Consider the following 23,466-nt stretch of genomic DNA (forward strand, 5'->3'; position numbering starts at 1 on the left):
GGACTTACTTTACCACTCTCGTGTCCGCTGGTTAAGTTTGGGCAAAATGTTTCAACGAGTGTGGGAGCTCAAGGAAGAGATTGGTGCATTTTTGGAGTTAATGGGGAGATCCGACGAATTTCCCGAGCTAAGCGACAAGAACTGGCTTTGTGACTTTGCGTTTGCTGTGGACATATTTTCGCACATGAATGAGCTGAACATGAAGCTACAGGGGAAAGATCAGTTTGTGCGCGACATGTACACAAATGTTAGAGCCTTCAAATCCAAGCTGACTCTTTTCTCCAGACAAATTTCAAACAAATCTTTCGCTCATTTCCCCACACTAGCCATGCAGAAAGAGGCGATCCGAAACGCGAAGAAATACAGCAAATCACTGGACGACCTGCACAGAGAATTCTGCCGTCGGTTCTCTGATTTTGAAAAAATTGAAAAGTCACTTCAGCTGGTGTCCTGTCCCCTGTCACAAGACCCTGAAAACAGCACCACTGGAGCTGCAGTTGGAACTGATCGATCTTCAGTCTGACTCCATCTTAAAGGAGAAGTTCAACTCTCTTAAACTGAACGACTTTTATGCTTCACTTAATGAAGCCACGTTTCCAAACCTCCGGAGGATGGCACAGAAGATGCTGACGTTGTTTGGCTCAACCTATGTATATGAACAGACATTCAGCGTCATGAACATCAACAAAGCCCGTCACAGATCCAAGTTAACTAACCAACACCTCAGATCTATCCTGAGAATTGCCACAACAAAACTAACTCCAGACTTTGATGCACTTGCAAAAAAAGGAGAACAACAACACTGTTCCCACTGAAACTGAATGGGAGTTTATCTACTGTGTTATTAAATTAATACATTTGGAAAACAATTTTTACAATGAACCCTGCACATTGATGTTTTGGTGCCTGTTAAAGGCCAAATCTTTTCATGTAATGGTTTTTACATTTCATTTATATTAGTTCACACAAACACACCATCCTTCTATTCTGGCCCGGACCCTCTGTCAAATTTTAGAAACCATTGTGGCCCACGAGTCAAAAAGTTTGCCCACCCCTGGTTTAGAATGTAAGCTCTTCAAGGCAGGCGCTGACTCTTACTATGTAGTCAGCCCAAATCTTGGTGCTACAGTAATACAAAGAACAAGGAAAAACAGTGACAATTACATGTGTATAATGAGCTCTGACACTGAACAAGAAAGCAGAGACCAGCCATTAAGGGCTCAATCCTGCAGGCCTGCCATGTGCAGAACTCCTCCATTGACTTCACTGGGAATTCCGCACCCAAAGGACATGCAGGATTGGACACGTAAGAAAGCAGAATTTCAGGAGCATGTAATGTTTTGTGAGATCTTCAGGGATCATCCCTGCCCTGCCTGTATCATTAGCCCTCAGCTGTGGAGCCATACTAGCATGGAATGCAACAAACTTTCCGGTGCCATCAAGATGAGAGAAAATACATCTTTTGTCCTGCCAAGCTATCTAAAACTCGTTTCAGCTTGACATGCATCAGGAACACAGGTTGTAAGAAAAGCCCTTACAAGTGAAAGCGATAAACCACACTTGTTGTCAGAGCTTCCTGTCTGCCGACCTCAGCTGTTCCCTGTGTTTTGCTGGTGAGCTAGGACCCCCCATTAATCCCTGCACCTATGCCCCCTTCTGCCAGCTAGGCCAGTGCCAAAGGCTGTAAGGCAGAGAGACTCCACCAGGGAATAACCTGGGTGCAGAGCACAAAGCTGCACCTGCACTATCTCTGGGGCAGGAGGTGTTTTGGGTCAAGGCAGAGGTAAGGCAGGGGTAGCTGGGGTGTAGCCAATGAAGAACTGCACCCTGGCAGTCCTACACTCCTGCAAAGCCCCACAGAAGCCATTACAGCAGGGGTGCAATTTAGGGCTGCTCTCGAGCCTGGCCTACTCTGTAGTGGAGGCTGATCCAGCCCCTGATCAGGTGCATCCCTGGTGTCTGGGCAGAGGTGAATTTGCCACCTAGAGTGGAACACATCTAGTGATTTTACAGGGGGAGTCTTACCTCTGCTGGGAAGGGGCAACACCAGGGCCTGCTGCCAGGACCAGATGTGTGTGGGGCAGGGAGTCAGCAAAAATTCTCAGCCACGCCCCCTGCTGTCCAGCCAATCCCAGGAAGCCAGTTGAGAACAGGCAGCAGAGCTTGCTGGGGTAGTGTTCTTTTCTTCTCTGTTGTCCTGAGCTCAGCAGCCCCGCCTCATGAAGGATATAATTGAGCAGAGGGGGAGGCAGGGGTGAAAGTAACTTACAGGATTTAGGGGTCCTGCTGGAGTCCTGAGGGGGCATGGCCTCATCTGGAAAAGGTGTGGCCTCAACTGGAAGAGGTGGGGGCCTCTCAAGATTTAAAGGCCCTGGGGCACCAGCTGTGGCTGGGAGCCCCAGGGCCTTTAAATCAACTCGGGGCTCCCAGCAGCAGAGGTGGCTGGGAGCCCCTGGGGCTCATGGGCAAATTAAAGGGCCCAGGGCTCTGGCCACCGCGGAACTCCAGGCCCTTTAAATCCCCAGCACAGCTCCAGCTGGGATTTAAAGGGCTCGGGGCTCAGGCTGGGGCTGGGTTTTAAAGGGCCCAGAGTTCCTGCAGCTGCGGGGAGCCCAGAGCCCTTTTAATCCCGACCGCGGAAGCGGGTGCGGTCCAGCACGGCGTACTGGCTCTTGCTGGTATGCTGGACCGGACCGACTTACTTTCACCTCTGGGGGAAGGGGACACAATTTTGGCCCATGTTCTGTCAGACAGTGAGTAAACAGGTAGGTGAGGCACAGTTCTTCTGAGCAATGCAAAGAGCCAAGTGGCAGTGAGCACACATGCAGTCACCAATCCAGAGCTCTGATTGCCCTACATACATCTTTCAGACTCACCCAAACCACTCTTCTGGGAGAGGAGAGATGTGACCTAGAGGGCTGAGAACTGGGAGCTAGGAGCCCCAAGCTTGCTTTACATACCCATTCTCTTGGTGGCTTTAGGCAAGTCACTCACCCGCCTTCTGACTCAGTTTCTCCACCTGTAATAATGGGCTGATGCACTGGAATCCCTATCCTTCCACCCAGATGTGCACGTCAAATAAGGAGATGCATGGCTTGGCTACCAAGTAGCGCTCTCCTCTGGGTGTCACTACACAGCTGGGGACACATGGGGAAGAGGGAAAAGAGCCTGCTCTCTTCCCACCCATAAAGGGCCTAGAACAACTGTGTCCCAGTGCTGGGTGGAATGCAGAGAGCAGTCCCTCTGTGCACCCTGGAGGGACACATCACCCCAAAGGGGTATGGCCAGGGTCTGAGTCCTCTGCTCATGCCCACAGCGCAGGCCATGGAGCTTGGGGGAAGCACAATCCCTGGATACTGCAGGCTGTTCCCGCTCTGGCAGCAATGACACAGCTTAGCCTTTCATGACTTTCACCCCTCCACCTGCTGCAGCAGTGAATGTGTGGAGATGGCTGTTCTGACACCCTGCCATCACTTACACCGTGCTGGGAAAGGGCTCAGAAAAACCTTAGGTGGCCACATGTTCAGAGCCAATTACATCACTAATAACAAAGGTGGCTAAAAGTCAACCTGTAAAAGGGCCTCAGAAACTCAGGGCCAGCTCCTCAACTGGTGTAAATCAGCCTAGCTCCTCTGATTTCCACAGAACTGAGCTAATATCCACCAGCTGAGGATCTGGCCCTTGGCTTGTATTCAGACCCATGTGCTGCCCCTTCAGTGACAGGGCAGGTGATATCAAATCCCTGCTCAGCTGAGCCAATTACTGAATGTCTGCCGCGAAGGCCATGCTATCCAGGGGCTGTTCTGCAGATGTCATGCGGAGGTTTAGGGGATCTGGAGACAGGGGACATCTCTTACCCGTAGCTGGGTATTTCCAAGGGTATGCTTGCAATTACCTGGAGTGGGGGGCTTTGCAGAGTCCCAGAATGATGGGAATAAAGGAGGAAAATTACCACCCCCTACCATTGCCAGAGACACTTTGGTTTGTCTGCTTTTTTTGAGTGCATTGATTGCAGGTGAGCACTTAATCTAGTGTGGAAGACAGACAGACAGAGATACACAGACAGGTCGCCTCACTGCCTGGGATGATTCTCCCTTCAGGGCCACCTCTCTGTGCCACTGCCTGGTATCATTTCTGCTTATTGGAAGGGTGATAATGCCACCTGCTGTTCAGTTCTAGACATGACAACCCAGAATGTCTCGAATTAGTGTGGTGTCCTCCTGCATTTCCATTCAACTTCAAGATGACACAGTAGCAAGTAACCTGTTCCTGGCACCCATCTTCCTAGCCTACTTCTGCCCTTTAGAGCACAGTGCAGGAATCCTCTCTCTCTTCAGGGCTTTCTTGGGGTCTCACTGTACCTTCCTGCCGTTGGAAACTCATCTGTTTTCTCAAACGCAGGTGATCTTCCCCCCTACCCCCCGTTTCCTTCCATCCCAACAGCATGACTCATAAACCGTCTCTGCAGAACCCTTCATGTGATGCCTGTATGCACGCTGTAGTTAAGGACTCTGGTAGATACTTTTTTATATGAGAATGTGAAAGCAGCACCCTTTTTCCCATTCAAAGGCCCCAGTTAAGGAAAGCACTTAAGCAGGTGCTTAAGTTTTCCTGAGTAGGGATGAATTCCTGAATTGGGGTTTAAGGGTTTGCCAAAAGGAGAAAACACACATCATGTAATAGGGGGAACAAAGAGGCCACTGGATAAAATAAAAACAGTAATTTGCCACACCACCTGTGTTTGATCTCAGTGCATTGTTAAAGGCTCTACTGGCACCATGATTAATTCAGATTCAGACTGGCCAGAAGTGAACTAAATCACTAGTCACTGCCAATTACACAACTATATTGGGTAGGTGTTTGCTAGAAAATCATTCCTCCTTAAAAACAGTCTAAAATGATCTGGTAGGATCACAGAGTAGCTGACTTTCCCCACGCTGGTCTGCCAATGGACCTGTGTACAGACTTAAGGTGAAATTCTGGCCTCAGGGAAGTCAATGGCAAAACTGTCACTGATTTCACTGGAACTAGGATTTTACACATTGTGTTTACTGAACTCTCTACTCCTCAGTCCACTAAACACTAGGAAACTTCATTCCCCTACGCATTGATCATATCAAATCCTTCCTAGAACATTAGTTTGTTCCTCACATTGCTGCACTCTGAAGCAAATGTGTTGGAGATGGGCCATGTTCAAATATCAAGTCATTAAAATTTTCACCAGTGACTTCTGTATTAACTCCATAATCCCTGAACTGCAGCACGAACTGGGATGTCAGTAGGGTGGGGAAAGAATGAGGATTCTAATATGGGAGTGAAACCCACCCAAAAGTGTAAAAGCAACAGGCCCCCTTTCTGAGACGGGAGGTGGGATTGCCGCCTTGTCTACACTAGGGATGTATCCATAACGCAATGGGAGGTCTGAGTGTAACCGATGTGGACACCCCCGAGCTAGCATGGGCAGGGGTGAAAGTACCTCCAAAGACTTACCGGTACCGGGGCAGGCTCTGGCTCCTGGAAAGGGCGGGGCCTCGGCTGGAAGGGGCGGGGCTGGGAGTGAGCATCCCCAGCCAGCCCTTCCGCGCTGCCTGGCACGCGCCGCTCGGAGCTCCAGCGGCAATTTAAAGGGCCTGTGGCCCCGGCCGCTGCCTTTTAATCACCGGCCCCGGGGCAGCGGCTCCCTTTGCCCCCCCCCCGCGTCCGGGGGGGGGTCAAAAGGGGACATGACATTAAAGTGCTGTGGAGCCTTTGCCGCGGCAGCACGTTAACATTGCTGCCCCCCCCCATCAGCGGCCCTGCCTACTGTCAGGGCCGCCGATGGGGGGGTCGGGGGAAGCAATATTAAAGCACTACTGTGGCAAAGGAGCCTCTGGCTGTGCTTTAACAGTGCTGCCCCTTCCCCGCCCCGTGGGTGGCCCTGTCCGTATGGCCACCGACAGGGGCGGGGCGGGGGGGGGGGGAAGGGGCAGGGACGTTGAAGTGCTGCCGCGGGCTGTGTACGGGCCGGTACCGGCTCGCTTGCACCCGAGCGTGGGTACCAACAGCAGTGACGCTGCAGCAGCAGCAGGGCGGCTGTACCAGCCTACCCCGGCACCTTGGGTACTCAGCCGGGCAGCTAGCCTGCGCTGAAGTCCCTGCTGCTGCTGCAGCATCCCTGCTATGTGTACCCACCCTAGCGCCATCACAGCTAGCTCGGGTGGTGCAGTCACCCCTCTGCTTCTAGGGTGGCCAATAACCAGATCCTATGAGTGGGAAGGTGTTGGCTAACACGTGTTACCAGCCTAGTGTGTCCAGGGCAGGTGCCTTTAGCACGTGTTAAGCTGATGGAGTTCAAAGATAAGGTTGGCCGTTCAGCCCTCCCCATCCGGGCTGGTTGCTGCCTGCTGTGGATCAATAAGCACTAGGCGGTTCTGGGTCGGAGGGGGGCTTTAAAAAAACAAACCAAGCCGGGCTCGCCCTGCCAGCCCCCCCACCCGCCTCGCCCTGTCTCCCCGCCGCTGCACAGGCAGCCTGGGCGGACAGCTGCCTGTGCAGTGTGTGTGTGCACGGGCTGTGCGCTGGGGTCCTCGGCAAGGGGAGGCCCCTGTGCTCACCAGCCGGGAGAGCAGCGGCGGCTGCGGCGCGCAAGTCTCGGGCCAGCGGGGAGCGGCAGCACCGAGGGAGGTGAGCCTGGGCCGGCCACGCCCGGCACCCTGTGGGGCTGGAGCGGGCAGGGTCCTGCCGCAGGAAGGCGAGAAGAGGGAGGTCCCCTTCCGAGCTGCCGTGGGGGGCGCAGTGCCCCCCTACACATGCCAGTTGGGAGACTGGCAACCCCCTCTGGGCAGCCCCCTGCCCTGCTGCTCAGCGGTGCCTGCGGCAGCAGCCCTGCCATGCCCCCGAAGCCGGAGAGCAGGCAAGCAGCATGCCTCTGCTCCGTCAGTCCTTCCCTGGGTGCCAGTGCGCTCCTTCCCTGCAGGCCTGAGCCCAGGCTGTCCCCACTCATGTGAACCGCGCCAGGCAGCCTGCTCCGGAGCCCGGCTGCTCCTGGCCAGACAAACCAGAGCCAGCCCTTTAAGCGGGTGGCTGTTAGCTCATCAACACAAGGCAAGGGAAGTCTCCCCCGTGCTTGCTTTCTCTGCACTGAGCTTCCAGCCTGTGTTAGACTCTTCCTAGAGAACTATGCTAAATGGGATTTTTCCTAGAAAGCTGCTGACGCTTTTGGAAAAGTCACGGTATGCAGGTGGAACCTACCACTCTATAGCAGGCACTTACCCGACAACAGAGGGGTAGGGGTAGGAGGCTGCTGTGGGTTAGGGGAACTCTTGGTTTTCTTGCAGGGTTCGGCACCACCATGATACATGACGGACACTTGACAAAATTACTGTACTTAGTGATGGACATGGGGAGGGGGGGTTATGTCATTCAGTCATTCAACCGTTTTTGAAAAATTACCACAGACCTCAAAATTTGTGGAGGATGGGGGCCATGTCTACACTGGGCACAGGGGCCAGCAATCAGTGCAGCAGCAGAGATGAAAAGCCCTAGCGTAGACAAGGAAAGCTGTGATTTGCATGGGCAAGTTCAGTTGCCGCAAAACATGTTTTTCCTTCTCTATGCTAGGGGTTTGCACTGGTGCAGCTACTCTGATTACTGGCCACTGATGGCTAAAATCTGGGCTGGCTAATCCTTGCATAGACAAGGGGTAGGGCTCAGAGGCCCCTAAGGGATAATGGAGTAGGGTGACCAGATAGCAACTGTGAAAAACCGGACAGGGGGTGGGGGAGTAATAGGCGCCTATATGAGAAAAGTCCCAAAAAACTGGACTGTCCCTTTAAAAATGGGACATCTGGTCACCCTATGCTGGAGGGGAGACCCATGAAAGTAATGCTGAGCTCTAAGTTTGTTGTAAAGGGGACTTGCATCTCCTGTTTGCATCTCTTTGGTTTCAGACCTTGGAGGTGCTGGGAGGCATGGACTGTGAGCACACAGCAGTTCCACAAGTCACATTTCATGGCAGGAGTCCAGCTGTGCCTTAACCTGGCAAAGGAAAAGGGTAGGATCAGACAGATCGGGGATTGCCCATGAGTGGAGGGCCTTGGAGACCAGAGCCCAGTCATCAGCAAGCAGGGTGAGGACAGCATGATGGTGGACAGTCCTGCAGAATGCGGCCAGGGCAGGGCAGAGTTTGGCAGAGTCTTTGCTGGTTTTGTGCCCACAGAGCTGGCAGCAGTGGCAGAAATCAGCAAGCTTGCGCCTGTACTGAGAGACCGCAGGCCCATGGCAGCTGCTGGTGCCACCACTCTGATCTGTGGGGACTGTGGCAAGAGCTTTGCCAGGAAGTCAGACTTCAAAGTGCACCAGCGGATCCATACGGGCGAGAGGCCCTACAAGTGCTCCTACTGCAGCAAGGGCTTCTACCAGGCCTCCATGGTGCGGCGGCATGAGCGCACACACACTGGCGAGAAGCCCTACCGCTGCTCTGTGTGTGATAAGTCCTTCGCCCGCTCCACCTCGTTATTGATCCACCAGAACACTCATACCGGCGACCGGCCATATGAGTGTCCCTTCTGCGAGAAGACCTTCTCTGACCCCTCCACCCTGCTCCAGCATCGCAAGATGCACATGGGCCTCAAGCCCTTCCATTGCGGCATCTGCAACAAGTCCTTCAGCCAGTCATCCAGCTTCACCTTCCATCGGGCTACTCACACCAATGACCGCCCCTTTGTCTGCTCCGAGTGCGGCAAGGCCTTCATCCGCTCCACTGCCCTGCTCAAGCACCGGCAGACCCACGTCCAGAAGGCCTTTCGCTGTGGGGAGTGCGGCAAGGTTTTCCCCAAACTCTCAGGCCTCCGCTCCCACCAACGGATGCATGCCCAAGGCCACCGGATAGAGATGGAGTTGAGAGAGGAGGAGCGGAGCTGCTGGGATGTTCCCACGCTGAGGTTCCAAGCCCATGACCCTCTGCCCCAGGACTGTCCCCTCCCCAGATTGGCTGTGCAGCCGGAATCCAGTTGACCCTAGGACTGTATGTTCAACCCTGCCCAGTTTCACATAGCTGCAGTTGGGTATTGGAGATATTGCCAATGAAAATGTTACGTATGCAGGTCCAAATTCCTCTCCATCCCATATAGACCTGCTGGTATTCCACTTTCTAGTACCTATCCTTCACAACAGACAAGAATTCTCCTCCATATCACATAGACTGACCACCTCGCTTACTATCATACCTCTCACCTGTCCCACCTTTCAGAGCTGAATCCCTCTCTATCCTGCTGCAGTTACCTCACTTTCTCAGCCTCTGACCTCATCCAGTCTGATAAGCTAGGTGAGTCATGCTGGGCCAGAACTTCAATGGGAGACCTTCAGGGAAAGCACAGGTAAGGGAGGAAGAGGATTTTGGTGATTTCATCTGGCATTTTTCCCTCTAAGTCAGTACTGAACTAACTAACCTTGGTATTAGGGGCACTGAGCCGCCAACCTAGTGTGGTCGTTAAAGGCTCCAAGGCACTTTTTGCAACAGTAGAAATGTTATCAACAATGTCCTGGCCAAATTCCAGGTTAATTACCCTACTCATTGAAAACTCCCCCTTAGTTTCAATAGATCTAGTATTCTTCACTTCACCTCCTGAACTGCTGTGCTGTACCCCAGAAGTGGCTGCATTTCACTGCTGGGCAAAGGTATTCCTTTGTGTCATTTGTAAAGCATTTGGAATCGGGCTGCAGAGCACCATTTAGAGTGTGTGTGTGTGGGGGGGATAGATTCCCCCCCCCCATTCCACCTCACCCTCCTCGTTCCCTCTTAGGCTCCCTCTTACTCCCCCCAACCATGAGTCCCTATACCCACCCCACCTCTAAATCTGAGTGAGGAACTCTAATTTGGTGCATGTTGTTGCAGCACCAAAATGTGAGTGGCACTGTGACCCCATGGTGCCAGATCACAATGCTGCTCACTCAGATTTGACCCAGACACAGTGGTTTTCAACCTTTTTTTCCTGGGGACCAAGTTGAAGAAAATTGTTGATACCCATGAACCAACGAAGCTGAGGATGACGGGTTTGGGATGTGGGAAGGGCTCAGGGCAGGGCTGGGAATGAGGGGTTCAGGGTGTGGAAGGGGGCTCTGGGTTGGGGCAGGGGGTTGGGGTGTGGGAGGGGGTCAGGGCTCTAGGCTGGGGCTGCAAGCTCTGTGGTGGAGCCAGGAATGAGGGCTTTGGGGTGCAGGAAGGGGTTCCAGGTTTGGGGAGGCTCAGGGCTGGGGCAGGGGATTGGGGCATGGATTTACCTCCGGCGGCTCCCAGGCTTCCTGCCTGTCCTGGCACCGCAGACTGCGCTGCGCCCCGGAAGTGGCCAGCAGGAGGTCCGGCTCCTAGGCAGAGGTGCACAAGTGGCTTCACGCGACTCTCACCCGCAGGCATAGCCCCCACCTCCCCGTCAGTGCTCAGGGTGGGGGCAGCACATGGAGCCCCATGGCCCCCCTGCCTAGAAGCTGGACCCACTGCTGGCTGCTTCCGGGGCGCAGTGCAGTGTCGAAACAGGTAGATACTAGCCTGCCTTAGCTGGGCAGCACCACCAACGGGACTTTTAACGTCCCGGTCGGCAGTGCTGACCAGAGTGACTCAGTGCCTGATATGCCACAACCCAGTACTGGGTCGTGACCCGAAGTTTGAAAAACGCTGCCCTATCATGATGGAAGGATGGCTGGGCCAACCATGAGTGAGTGGCATTATGGCCTGGTACATGGGGTTGCAGCACCACTCAGAGTTGGCCTGACCAAAAAGTGGTTGGGTGATGGCTCAGGTGGTCCCCCAGCACAGTAGCCAATGTTTGGAATCTTTCTGGGAGAACGGCCCAATAATAAAAAGTACGATTATTACTGTATCTCTCATCCATTTCCCTTTTGAGGTTGCAAAATTTGCAGATGATACAAAATTACTAAAGATAGTTAAGACCCAGGCAGACTACGAAGAGCTACAAAAGGATCTCTCAAAACTGGGTGACTGGGCAACAAAATGTCAGATGAAATTTAATGTTGTTAAATGCAAAGTAATGCACATTGGAAAGCGTAATCCCAACTATACATATAAAATGATGGGGTCTAAATTAGCTGTTGCCACTCAAGAAAGAGATCTTGGCATCATTGTGGATAGTTTTCTGAAAACATCCACTCAATGTGCAGCAGCAGTCAAAAAAGTTAACAGAATGCTGGGAATAATTAAGAAAGGGATAGAAAATAGGACAGAAAATATGTTGCCTCTATATAAATCCATGGTATGCCCACATCTTGAATATTGTGTGCAGATGTGGTCGCCCCATCTCAAAAAAGATATATTAGAATTGGAAAAGGTTCAGAAAAGGACAACAAAAATGATTAGGGGTAAGGAACGGCTTCTGTATGAGGCGAGATGAATAAGACTGGGACTTTTCAGCTCGGAAAAGAGACGGCTAAGGAGAGATATGACTGAGGTCTATAAAATCATGACTGGTGTAGAGAAAGTAGATAAGGAAGTGTTGTTTACGACTTCTCATAACACAAGAACTAGGGGTCACCAAATGAAATTAATAGGCAGCAGGTTTAAAACAAATAAAAGGAAGTATTTATTCACACAACGCACAGTCAACCTGTGGAACTCCTTGCCATAGGATGTTGTGAAGGCCAAGACCATAACAGGGTTCAAAAAAGAACTACATAAATTCATGGAGGATTGGTCCATTAATGGCTATTAGCCAGGATGGGCAGGGATGGTGTCCCTAGCCTGTTTGCCAGAAGCTGGGAATGAGCGACAGGGGATGGATTACCTGTTCTGTTCATTCCCTCTGGGGCACCTGGCACTGGCCACTGTCGGTAGACAGGATACTGGGCTAGATGGACCTTTGGTCTGACCTAGTAGGGCCATTCTTATGTTCCATCCCAGACAGATCTGTTGTTACCTCACTGGAAGCCTGATTCTAAAGTGGTACGTTCATCCAGGCAGGGAACAGAAACATGCCATGAGCCCTATTTCAGAAAAAGCTGTCAAGATGTCCCCCCCCATTAACGTTTTGACCAAAAAAATTCAGAAAATTTCAACCAACCTTTAAAATGATCGGGAATTGCCTGCCCAGCTCTGCCATCTGTCTCTCAGTATGGAGCCTTCTCTCTGTCCATCTCTCACAGATCATTGGGAGGAGGAAGGTAAATAGAGGAGAGGGGATGTGCAGAAAGGGCTGGTTAGGTATAAAGAAAGGAGTGATGTTTTATTGAACCACGAGTGGTGATGGTGTCAGAACTCCAACTTCCCCTTTCCCCCCACTGGGATGGTTGGAGCTAAATATGATGCAGCTTCAATGCCTAGAGAGGGAAGTTGGGTGTGAGGAGGTGAAAAGAGACCTGAATCAGAGGGTGGCTTGGGAAGCCTGAGCTGCAAGTTTTTGATCGCTGCCTATGCTACGGAATGTGAAAACATCTGCTACAGGGGAGTCCTCCGATAACTAGGTCATTTGTTTTCCCACAAAGCAATTTTCCTGTAACTTATCCATAAGCGGAGGGTCACTGTCACCAGAATTCCAGTTTGCACACTGGAATGCATGGGAACAAAGCAGGACTTTCATTCTACTTCACAACACAAGGGGTGGCTTGCGAGATGCCAATTTCTTGTGAGCAACTGTCGCTATATTGCTGAAATCTGCTTCTCCCTGGTGTAATGGGATAAGCAAGGGAGCAATACTTGCCTGTGGGGAGGTGGAGCAGTTCCAGGCTTTTCACTTTAACATAGTACCAGCCCTTTTCTTTTTAGCTTAGCTCTAAAGAGATCAAGCACCAACTTCTAGCCCTGCTCTTATCAGCTCCATCGGCTCTGGGCTCCCCTTATGCCTGCTGAGGACCAGCTCCCCACTCTCTCAAGTGTTTGAAGCATTGGATGTAGACAATGGCAGGCGCATTTCAATCCAGCGGAGACCTTCCTCTTGTTACAATTTCAACATGGCCAGTGAAGAGGCTGCCTCTCTCCTAGTGTTCTGCGCTCAACTTGCTGTCTCTGAAACCAGAGCCCATTCAACCTGCAGCCCTGCCAATCTCATTTGGACCACATAGCACCCTCTCACCCGATGCTAGGAGTCTTCTGGGCAGTGATAGCCACCTGGACCCCTCCAGTTTGTTCTAGATCAGCATGTTGATGAATTCCTGCCATTTCTCTGGAAACTGTTTGTCCAAGTGCTCCCAATTCAAGTTTCATTCTTCTTTGAAACCAGAAGAAATCTCCCATCCTGAAAAATGTTCAGCCTGGGAGTCCAGGATGATGCCCATATTATCATGTGCTCTTTGTATTTTGCACCTGGTTTTTCCTTTTCTTCTTTGGGGGAGGAGGGGGAGAGAAAAGAGTTGAACACAGACTGTAATTTACTGAAACCCAATGGAAGAGAGGGGTGTCTCCTCATCAAATCCTCCTCCTCTCTTTCAGCAAGAAGAGGTGGCTCAGATAAAGCAGCTTTGATGGATATGGGGGAGAGAGAAATATTACCTGATAATTGTTTTTCTGCATCTCATCAGTAACACGCGCACACACACACACGGAACTGAGCAAGTGATAAGGAGGAACAGTAATATATTAGTTCAAAGATGATCTATTGAAGCTGCAGAATTTAGAGGGTGTGAAATGTCTAAACAGAGATGTGGCAGATCAAAGGCTAGGCAGCAGCAAAATGGGATCCATTATAGATCCCCTTGTGAGATTTCTGAGACTCCAAACTGCTAGAGGTGTGCTGGGAGTGGCAAGGAAGAGAAATCAGCCTAAACATTTCATCCTCTTCTAGTCCTGCTGCCAGGGTCTCTGGCCTGCAGTGACTGCCTCCCACTATAGTCTTACTGGCAGGAAGGTGGGGGCATGGAATAGGCTGTGGGCTGACAAGTAGCCACAGCTGACCTGTATGACTGCATGATCACTACCATTGCTTGGGCCTGATCATGTTATCAGCAACTTTGGAAGAGTCCATATTTATTTTAATAAACAATTACACGGGAACGGAAAACTTCCTGAGGACGCTGCTATCGAGAAACTAAGCACTGCAGAGCTGGCAAGTAGCTAAGACACTGCCACCTCATTGTGATGAAATGAAATCTCTGTTACTAATCCTGTCTCTTCTTTAGCCAGAATAAAACATTCAATTTGTGATTTAAAAAACCCTTCTGTGTCTATCTAAACTTCAACTATCCTGCCGGCTGAACTGAGCAACATGAAGGCGTGGTGCTAGACCTGGGGTGGGGTGCAGCTACTGAGACCCTTCTGCTTCCCTGGGTGCTGGAATTCAAACTCCAGCGCAGAGGGGACTTGAGTTCCAGATTTTGATTGGCAGGGCAATGGAACCTTGCGGGTCCTGATGCATGTGGTTCTCTATGAACAGGCAGCGTACAGGGACATGTATATACGGTAGTGTGCTTTCTGACAGACATGGCCTAGAGGTAGGTGCATAGTGTGTGATATGTGCGTGAGGACATGCTGGAGGTATGTGCACAAGTGTATATAGTGAAGTTTAATGGCCTGTAATATACAGGAGGTCTGACTAGAGCAGGGGTGGGCAAACTTTTTGGCCCAAGGGCCACATCTGGGTGGGGAAATTGCATGCAGGGCTGGGGCGCGGGAGGGAGAGCAGAGTGTGGGTGGGGTGCGGTGTGTAGGAAGGGGCTCAGTCAGGGGCTTGGAGTGCAGGGGGGTGCAGAGCGTGGGAGGAGGCTCAGGGCAGGGGGTTTGGGATGCAGGAGGGGCAGCAGGGGGCTTAGGGCAGGGAGTTGGGGTGTGGGGTGCAGGAGAGGTTCGGGGGGCAGGCTCCAGCCCAGCACCACTTACCTGGAGCGGCTCTGGGGAGGCACCAGGGCTAAAGTAGGCTCCCTACCTGCCCTGGCCCTGCGCCGCTCCTGGAAGCAGCCGGCACCACGTCCTTGCGGCCCCTGGGGGAGAGGGGGCAGAAGGCTCCGTGCGCTTCCCTCACCTGCGGGTACCTCCCCCGAAGTTCCCATTGGCCATGGTTCTCCCTTCCCGGCCAAAGGGAGCTGCGGGGGGCGGTGCCTGCAGGTGAGGGCATGCGGAGCCCTCTACCCCTCGCCCTCCCACGAGCCACAGGGACGTGTTGCCAGTCACCTCCGGGAGCAGCGCGGGGTCCATGGCGCCACTAGGGTGGCAATCCCATGGGCCGGATCCAAAGCCCTGATGGGCCGGATCCGGCCCACGGGCCGTAGTTTGCCCACCTCTGGACTAGAGGATGTAATGGTCCCTTCTGGCCTTAAATGTCTGTGAATTTATGAATTCATTTATTGAGTGCAGGTAGGTGCTATGTACAATAGGAAGGGGCTAGTGCAGATGTGTGCGCATGTATGTAGAGAGCAGGGTTTGATTGAATTCTTGCCTTATTTTTTTGACTGTCAATGGGACAAAATTAAAAATATGCAGAACTTCAGCATCACTATTGCAGACACACAAAAGCAAGTGGTTAAAATAAAAACACCTCTCCTAACTATATCAGGTTATCCCTCTCTGACCAACACCCAGGTCTCATACCCCCTCAAAGTCAGGCCTCCTGATCCCCCTTCCTATCCATACCCAGGCTCCTCCAAATTCCCCATACAAGGTGCAAGGACTATTTCCCTATACTCCCATATCCAGATCCAAAAATCGACTTCATAACATATTCCTCCATAACTAGACCTCCATCCCTGAATAATCCTCTCTCTCATATTCTCTGTAGCCCTCTCTGACAGCATAAACCCCTCTCCATCTGATTCCCCTCCCCCAAGGTACATTTCCCTAAAAGATTATTTTAGCATGACTCATGCAACAATTGTGTGATTTATGAATCAGAAATAGCATTTTGTTGTGGAACTGCCTTAAAGCAGGCATTGCAAATGCTGAAGCTAATCTCAGAGAATAATAAAATATTACACAAGTCTTTCAAGTTCTCTTTTAAAATTCAGCCACAGAACTAGTTCATTTCATGCCAACACAATTAGTTTTACAAGCTAAGGTAATGATAAAGATGCTTACATCTCATGATCCAGGGCAGAAATTAATTGCCTGTGGGGGTCAGGAAGGAACTTTTCCCTATACCTGGTAAAAAAAAATGTTTTTTTTTAAAAGAAGAAATGGATTTTTGAGGAAAAGGAACATTTTCATGAAAATCCTTTGTAATGTAACAGACTGAACTGAAACAAAATTTGTTTTGGTTTTAAATTGAAATGGCTAAAAACCAAACCTGAAATGCTGATTTTGAGTTCAAACTAAATTAAGTTTTTGTTTTGATTTATTGAAAACTTAAAAACAGTAAAAAAAATTGTGTCAAAACTGAAAAAAAGTTGGTTTTGTTAGAAAATTGTCACTGAAACACCGTTCTTTGATGAGCCTGAGTTCACCCCTTTCTCTGTCCCAGGTGGAGAACTGCACAGCTGGCTAGCTGCATTGTAACGGGCAGGGTGACCAGATAGCAAGTGTGAAAAATCGGGACAACGGATGGGAGATAATAGGCACCTATATAAGACAAAGCCCCAAATATCAGGACTGTCCCTATAAAATCGGGACATCTGGTCACCCTATAAGAGGGGTTTCTCATCCCTCTGGAGCTTCAGTTAATTGCCTCTGCTGCATGCAGAACGCAGACTAGCCTCCATGGACCAAGTTGTGATTGAGCATGGCAAACCCTGTCTTTCTGCAGTTCTAAACCTGGCAGTCCTGTTCTATGTTTTAATACACTTGGAAAACGTGCATGGGATAGGTGGCAGGCTGTCCAGTTTGGAGACTGAAGCCTCTGTTAATCAAGAGAACAGATACAGCACAGGCTGCTGCAGTGTGAACTTCCCTACAGTATCCAAGTCACTGTCTCAAACTCTCCCCTGAAGGGGCTGCCTCTAGGAGTCACAGGGGAGTTCTGTCTCTCTGGCCCATTCAGTCTGCCAAAAGTATGCAAATTAGCATTGATTGTGATGGAGGGCTTCAGAGTGGACACCTGTTCTGGCCATTAGAAACTGGCCTGAAACCATTAACTCATTTCTCAAAGGCCATCAGATGAGAAATACTTTCCAATCAATAGCAAAATGGGCCACTGAATCTGTGGTTCGGGGACGAAAGCGAGCAGATCAAATTCAATCCCATGAGTAGCTATCCAGTACTCCTGACAGCCCTCTTTAAAGAGTTCAAATACACCAGAAATAAAAATCTCAAGGTAAGCACTTTTAGGTGAGGGAGTGGAGAGGAACTTGGGCTGTTCTACAGGTCAGCTTCAAGAGAGCAAAATATATCTGCTTCTGCTAACCCCAAGGGAAGAATTTGCGGTTGAAGAATCTCTCCTCCCTAGTTTGAATGGGGATGGGTGGTCTGTTAAAAAAAAAGAGGACTGGTGTTTTGGAAGCACAAAATTCCGGAGCATTTAAACAAAGAAATAAAGGTTAAAACTATATAATTCCTAGTGAGAGGAGGAAAATCACTGCTGCAGAAGTCAGAGAACTGAGCAGTGTGTGTGATCTGAGTCAGTAAGAGGCAGAAGGAGAGGGAGAACAGAAGATGACTGCAGGAAGGTTCAAACACTGAAAGACACACACACACCAGGATTTTGGGGCTGGAGTGATTGGTTCACACTCTGACTAAGCAACAATCAACTGGGGGACATACAAATATCTGAAAGGTGTAAATATTAGGGAGGAAGGGAAATTAATTAGCATAATAAACTAGGGTGTAATGAAGAGCGATTGGAGGGAGTCAATATAGGAAGACAGGATGAATATCAGGAAAAACTTTCAGACAGGGAGTTCTATCAGCCTATGGGTTAATCTCCTAGTGGAAGTGGAAGCCACCTTTCAATTCACAGTGGACAAAACCAGCATAGTAACTATACTGTAAGGCAAGGGAGGTGATTTACCTGGCTCAGAGTCCATTTCCATCACTAGAATGTGAGGAGGAGTGAACTGGAAGAATGGCTCAGTCAGGCAGTCAGACAGGGCAGCCCTGCTGTATTTCCCAGGCTGCTCTCTGTGATGCAGGCAGGAAGGTTGTGTGTATTCACAAGCCCCACCTCCTGAGGCTCTGCAGCTGCTAGACTGGACACAAAAGGGTGAGACAGACACTGGCACATTTGCCACTGCTGCTTTGCACCAAACTCCCTGCCTTTCCTCATTCCTAACCTGGAGCAGATGACCCCACAGGGGCAACCGTCTGGGACACACCTGTACTCAAATACCAGGGTGAGTCATTGCAGCTAGAGCTGGGCTTAATGGGAAAGGGGTTGAGGCAGGCCAGAAATCAATAGGGAAAGAGAAATGGGAGGGGGAGCTTTATGAAAAATATCTCAGAGGGCACAGACTGGAGGCAGCTGTGCTCTCAAGGCCTGATGTCTGGTACTTGCTGCAGTCAGACCCAGTTTCCTCCAGACAGTCCATGCATTGCATTTGGAACCAAATCTGTTTTTTTCAAGCTGCTGAAGATCAGGAGCGAGAGGTCACCCTCACCCTGTGGGTGGCTTTAGATTTCTACAGAAGTCATACACCTGGGGAGATTCAGTGACTTGGACAGGCTGTGCTACCCCTCAGGCCAGTTTTTCCCCAGGTACCAACAGGAACTTGTTCAAAACAGAGATCCCTGTGTTCCACAAATGCCTGCAAGTCCTGGAGATTGAAGCAGCTCAAGGTAAATTTGCTGGAGTTGCAGCCAATCTCCTGTAAATTATCCAAGGAAGCTCTGGGGATACTGCAAAATTAGATTCAGGAGAAAGAAGTGAGGGGGAGCAATTTTTTGTTTGCAATTGCTATCTGTGACCAGGACTCCCTAGTGTCAGCATCCCTGGGTTGTTTATATGCTTAAGAACGAATTTTATGCATTGGCCACTGTCAGTGGAGAGCAGCATTCCTTTGCACAGTTTTCTGAAGGCTGAATCAAACAACTAAGTGCAGAGCCCTAAACCTGCCCACAAATTACATGAACACTCTAGTTTAAAAATAAAAACTGTGGGTCCCATCACAGCATAGATCCTTGAGTGGCTGAGCTGTTCAGCACCTCTTTTTGCTCCATGGGTGGCAGGTGTACAGTCTTCATCCAGGGAGTTATTCCATTAGGGATCTTGTCTCCAGCTATAGGCACTGTACATTCAAGAACTTTGAAGTGGTGAACAAACCCTCAGGATGGCATCAGGCTGGTGACTTTATTAGCCTATTTTGTGGTCATTTTTTTTTACATGCATCTTGCAATAAGGCAAGAGAAGAGAAAGTGTTATTGTTCAAGGGGAGAACTGAGAGCTCCTGATCTTCTGAAAGTCAGTTCTCTGATTTCTTGCCCTCTTCCTATTTTTATTTCTATAGCAAAACTTTGAATTGACAGGCTTCCTTGTCAATATCATGTCCTCAAAGTATCTGAGATTGTCCATGAAGTAGAGAGAGACTGGTTTGATTCCCAGAACTCTCCTGAGTCAGACCTTCTGTCAGAGAAATTAACTTTTGTTCCTTACCCAGCATGCTACATGTCTTAGCTCCCTGGTAATCAAGAGAAACAGCAGTTTGATATCCAGCACCATAGTGCATCAGGGCCTCCAAAATTAAGAGCATCTGTTTGCTTCCTGGTGCTCCTGTGTTTAGGAAGCAGAAAAATAGATAAGTTGTTTTAAAAACCCAGAAGAGAGGCAATGGTTTTAAATAGAAAAGATAGAAATTAAAACAACAGTACCATGGGTTAGAACAAAGTAACAAACAGATGAGCTTTAAATAGGTGAGCTCTAAGAATAAACTAAAATTAGTAACGAGGGAAAGGATTAAAAAAATATTATCAGCTAACAAGATACGTATCCCGGATCACCTCTAAAATGCTGTTTGTTTGTTTGTTTGTCTCTCTGTTGTTGTAGCCAGTCTTGTCTTTTCCCTGCTCTTTGAGGAAGGAATGAGCCACCCCTCTTTGTACAGCGCCTGGCACAGTAAGCCCCTCGCCCAACTGGGACCTTTGGGTGTCAATGTAATAATGATCCCTAGCTGCTTTCTGTTCCTCGCAAATGTCCCCACCCCCTGTTCATTCATCTCTTGTTCTAAAATACAGGCCACTTACCCTGAGGTCAGCTTCAGGCTGAAGGATCCTGAAAGTAGATATTCAGAAGCAGAAGTGGAAAATGGCAAGCATAGAATGCTCTGAGAGACTGGACCAGGAATACCCCAGCAGCAGTTTGGCTCAGGAATCCTATGGGGACAGAAAGAGGACCATGAACACATGGTGTGAAAATGATGAAGGCGATGAGGAGGAGGAAGCTGAGGAAAGCGACAGTGATCATTTTGGGAACGGCATGCAGAAGGACCAAGATCCGGTGTCCAGCAGCTCCATGCCGAAAGACAGCATGGCAGAGGACCTTCTGTGTGAGGAAGACAAGGTCTTTTATGAGACCTTCACCCTTATCAATGCCAACGGCGTGGCCAAGAAGTTGAACATGATGGTCAGTCTTCGCACCAAGAGTGATGAGGGCGATGAGGAAAGCAACAAGGAGACGTTGTGTCAGAAGTGGCATAGCCGGCCAGTGAGGAAGCCTGCTGTTCTTCGGCGCAGCCCGCAGGGCATAAAGCACTTTGGCAGGGTGCTGCCAAGCTCAACCGAGTACGTGGACACTGTGGTTACCCTGGACAGTGATTTGGATGACCCAGCCAGGGACAGCCTGCCGTGCAATGGCATGGAAAGCATCAAGAGCTACGTGACCAGGAAAGTAGACGGTGGAGTGTTCCCAGGAAATCCAAGTATGGACTTCAGCAAGCCAGGGGGGAGCAAAGAGTTTCCCCTGAAAAGCAAAAGAGGGGTGAAGTGGCTGAACCCGAAAGCTGCCAACAAGCCAGCCGAGATAGTGGGAAGTGTCGCAGCCCTGAAAGCAGCCACGGTGAGGAGGATCAGGATTGGGATGCAGCAGGTGGGCAGCAGCGAGGTGGAGGAGCGGCCTTACAAATGCATGCAGTGTGGACGGGCCTTTAAGAAATCCAGCAACCTCCTGAGCCACATTGACACGCACAGTGGGGCCAAGCCGTATGCCTGCGAGCTGTGCAGCAAGGCCTACTCGCACCAGGGCACACTGCAGCAGCACAAGCGGTTGCACACAGGCGAGCGCCCCTACAAGTGCCCGTTCTGCATCAAGGCCTACACCTGGTCCTCGGACTACCGCAAACACATCCGCACGCACACCGGCGAGAAGCCCTACAAGTGCCTGGACTGCGAGAAGGCCTTTGTGCGCTCCTCGGACCTGCGCAAGCATCAGCGCAACATGCACAGCAATGACAAGCCTTTCCCTTGCCAGGAATGCGGCAAGACCTTCAATAAGCCACTGTCGCTACTGCGCCACCAACGCACCCACCTGGGTGAGAAGCCTTTCCACTGTCCTGACTGTGGCAAGGAGTTTGCCGTGGCCAGCCGCATGGTGGAGCACCAGCGGATACACACGGGCGAGCGTCCCTTCTCCTGTGCCATCTGCGGCAAGTCTTTCACCAAGTCCTCCAACCTCTTTGAGCACCAGACGCTGCACACTGGTGAGCGCCCCTTCAAGTGCTCTGAATGTGGCATGGCCTTCGCTCAGTCCTCACGCCTCATCCGCCACCAGCGCATCCACACCGGTGAGCGGCCCTTTGCCTGTGCCGAGTGTGGGCAGGCCTTCGCCCGCTCCTCCACCCTCAAGAGGCACCAGCAGATCCATAGTGGGGAGAAGGCCTACCTGTGCTCAGACTGCGGCAAGGCCTTCCGCCATGCCTCGCAGCTTACCCAGCACATGCGGGTGCATACGGGGGAACGGCCCTACCAGTGCGCCCAGTGTGGCAAGGCCTTCACTCAGTCCACCCACCTCATCCGCCACCAGGCCAAGCATGGTGCCAGCAATGGGGAGCCGTTCTCCTCTTCTGATGAGTGAGTCCCTCCCTGGTGGGGCAGCTGGACACCAGGCACTCAACACACCTGTCTTCTGAGGGGCCAAATACAACAGACCTGGGCTTCATAGGTAGAGCAAATATGAGAGAGGGTTTGTATGCAATATGGAGCAGGCACCACTCTCTGACCAAGTTGCTTGTTGACTAGAAGAGGAGATCTGCAAGTGCTTTTCTTCATAAATGCACACGAAAGGACCCAGCCAGAGCCCACCTGTGACAGGGGATGAGGAGAGAGATTATGAAGAATACACCCACCTTGTCATCTGTCCAGGCACCAAGTTCAGCTGTTTACCAAGATCTTCCTGCTGGACAAAAGTTCAAGAGCACATTGCAAACTGACTGACACTCCATAGCTGTTGCTCCTTCATGGGCCCTCATGCCAATTCCTGCTGCCCCTTCAAGTGTAGTTCTACTCTGAAAAGGGACTAGGTAAGAAAATGGAAGATCTGCTCCCAGTACATGTGTTCAGAGTTGCATCTGACACAACACTACTTTTTACTCCTGTTTGCCCTGCAGAGCCAAGTCAGCTAACGGAACTGAAGTCTATTCCTGCCTGTGTGTCCTTAACAGAATGATAATGAGGAACTGGTCTACATGTAGAAATCATACTAGTTTCACTAAATAGATTTAAAAATACACTTTTGGTTAAAGTGATGCAAGTCTGCATGTAGACAAGACATATGTTCCATGCAGTTCATGTGAAACACCTTGGAAGGAAACAGGATGGAATAGGGATCACTTAGGTTATGGTTTATATGTAGAGTCTCTGTTACTGGTGATATACCTATCTCATAGAACTGGAAGGGACCCTAAAAGGTCATTGAGTCCAGCCCCCTGCCTTCACTAGCAAGACCAAGTACTGATTTTGCCCCAGATCCTAAGTGGCCCCCTCAAGGGCTGAACTCACAACCCTGGGTTTAGCAGGCCAATGCTCAAACCACTGAGCTATCCCTCCCCTGATGCAGAAGGAAAAAGCCCTTCTTGACTCTCAGAGTCCAGGTTGTGTGTAGGGTGACCAGACATCTCAATTTTATCAGGACTGTCCCAATATTTACTTGTTTGTCGGGATGTTCGGTCGGGACGTGAATTGTCCCAATATTTTGCCCTCCAGCGCACAGGCCCCCCCGCCCCAACTCCACCCGGCCCTGCCCCTCCCTAGTTGTGTGTGCAGGACTGTCAGCTACAAAATACATCTTATTACTTGTAAGTTGCGCACAAATCACCCACATAGGGTGACCAGATGAGAGATGTGAAATATCAGGATGCGGGGGGAGGGGAGGAGGAGGCAGAGCAACAACAACAACAAAAAACCCAAGAGCCAGCAGTGGAGGAAAAAACAAAACCAAGAGCCAGCGGAGCATAGGAAAAATTGGTGGGGGCTGAGCACCCACCGGCAGCTCCACACCCCGCCCCAGCTCACCTTCGCTCTGCCTCCACCTCCCTTGAGCTGGCTGCCGCGTCCTGCTTCTCCTCCCTCCCTCCACCGCTTGCGCCGCCATACAGCTGATTCGCACAAGCCTAGGAGGGAGGGGTGAGGAGGAGGAGGAATGCGGCGTGCTTGGGGAAGAGGCAGGGCAAGGGTGAGGATTTGGGGAGGGACCCAATAGG

The 23,466-nt window shown here is 50.6% G+C and overlaps 1 protein-coding gene across 1 annotated transcript; it reads left to right on the forward strand.

Annotated features, from left to right (window-relative positions):
* Nucleotides 1–6,544: 6,544 nt before the first annotated feature.
* Nucleotides 6,545–22,873, forward strand: ZNF648 (zinc finger protein 648). The gene is made up of 4 exons (XM_045027156.1): nt 6,545–6,663; nt 7,929–8,989; nt 9,783–9,840; nt 20,042–22,873. The coding sequence occupies exons 2-4, from the start codon at nt 8,119–8,121 to the stop codon at nt 21,840–21,842; spliced, it is 2,730 nt and encodes a 909-aa protein (XP_044883091.1). The 5' UTR covers nt 6,545–6,663; nt 7,929–8,118; the 3' UTR covers nt 21,843–22,873.
* The last annotated feature ends 593 nt before the right edge of the window (nt 22,874–23,466 follow it).

Source organism: Mauremys mutica, chromosome 8 (genome assembly GCF_020497125.1).
Source record: "Mauremys mutica isolate MM-2020 ecotype Southern chromosome 8, ASM2049712v1, whole genome shotgun sequence".
Taxonomy (NCBI): domain Eukaryota; kingdom Metazoa; phylum Chordata; order Testudines; family Geoemydidae; genus Mauremys; species Mauremys mutica.

Coding starts and splice junctions, on each gene's coding strand:
- ZNF648 (XM_045027156.1), top strand. CDS start 8,119: ATGATGGTGGACAGTCCTGCAGAATGCGGCCAGGGCAGGGCAGAGTTT. Junction 8,990..9,782: donor GGCTGTGCAGCCGGAATCCA/GTTGACCCTAGG, acceptor GTTCCCTCTTAG/GCTCCCTCTTACTCCCCCCA. Junction 9,841..20,041: donor CACCCCACCTCTAAATCTGA/GTGAGGAACTCT, acceptor TTCAGGCTGAAG/GATCCTGAAAGTAGATATTC.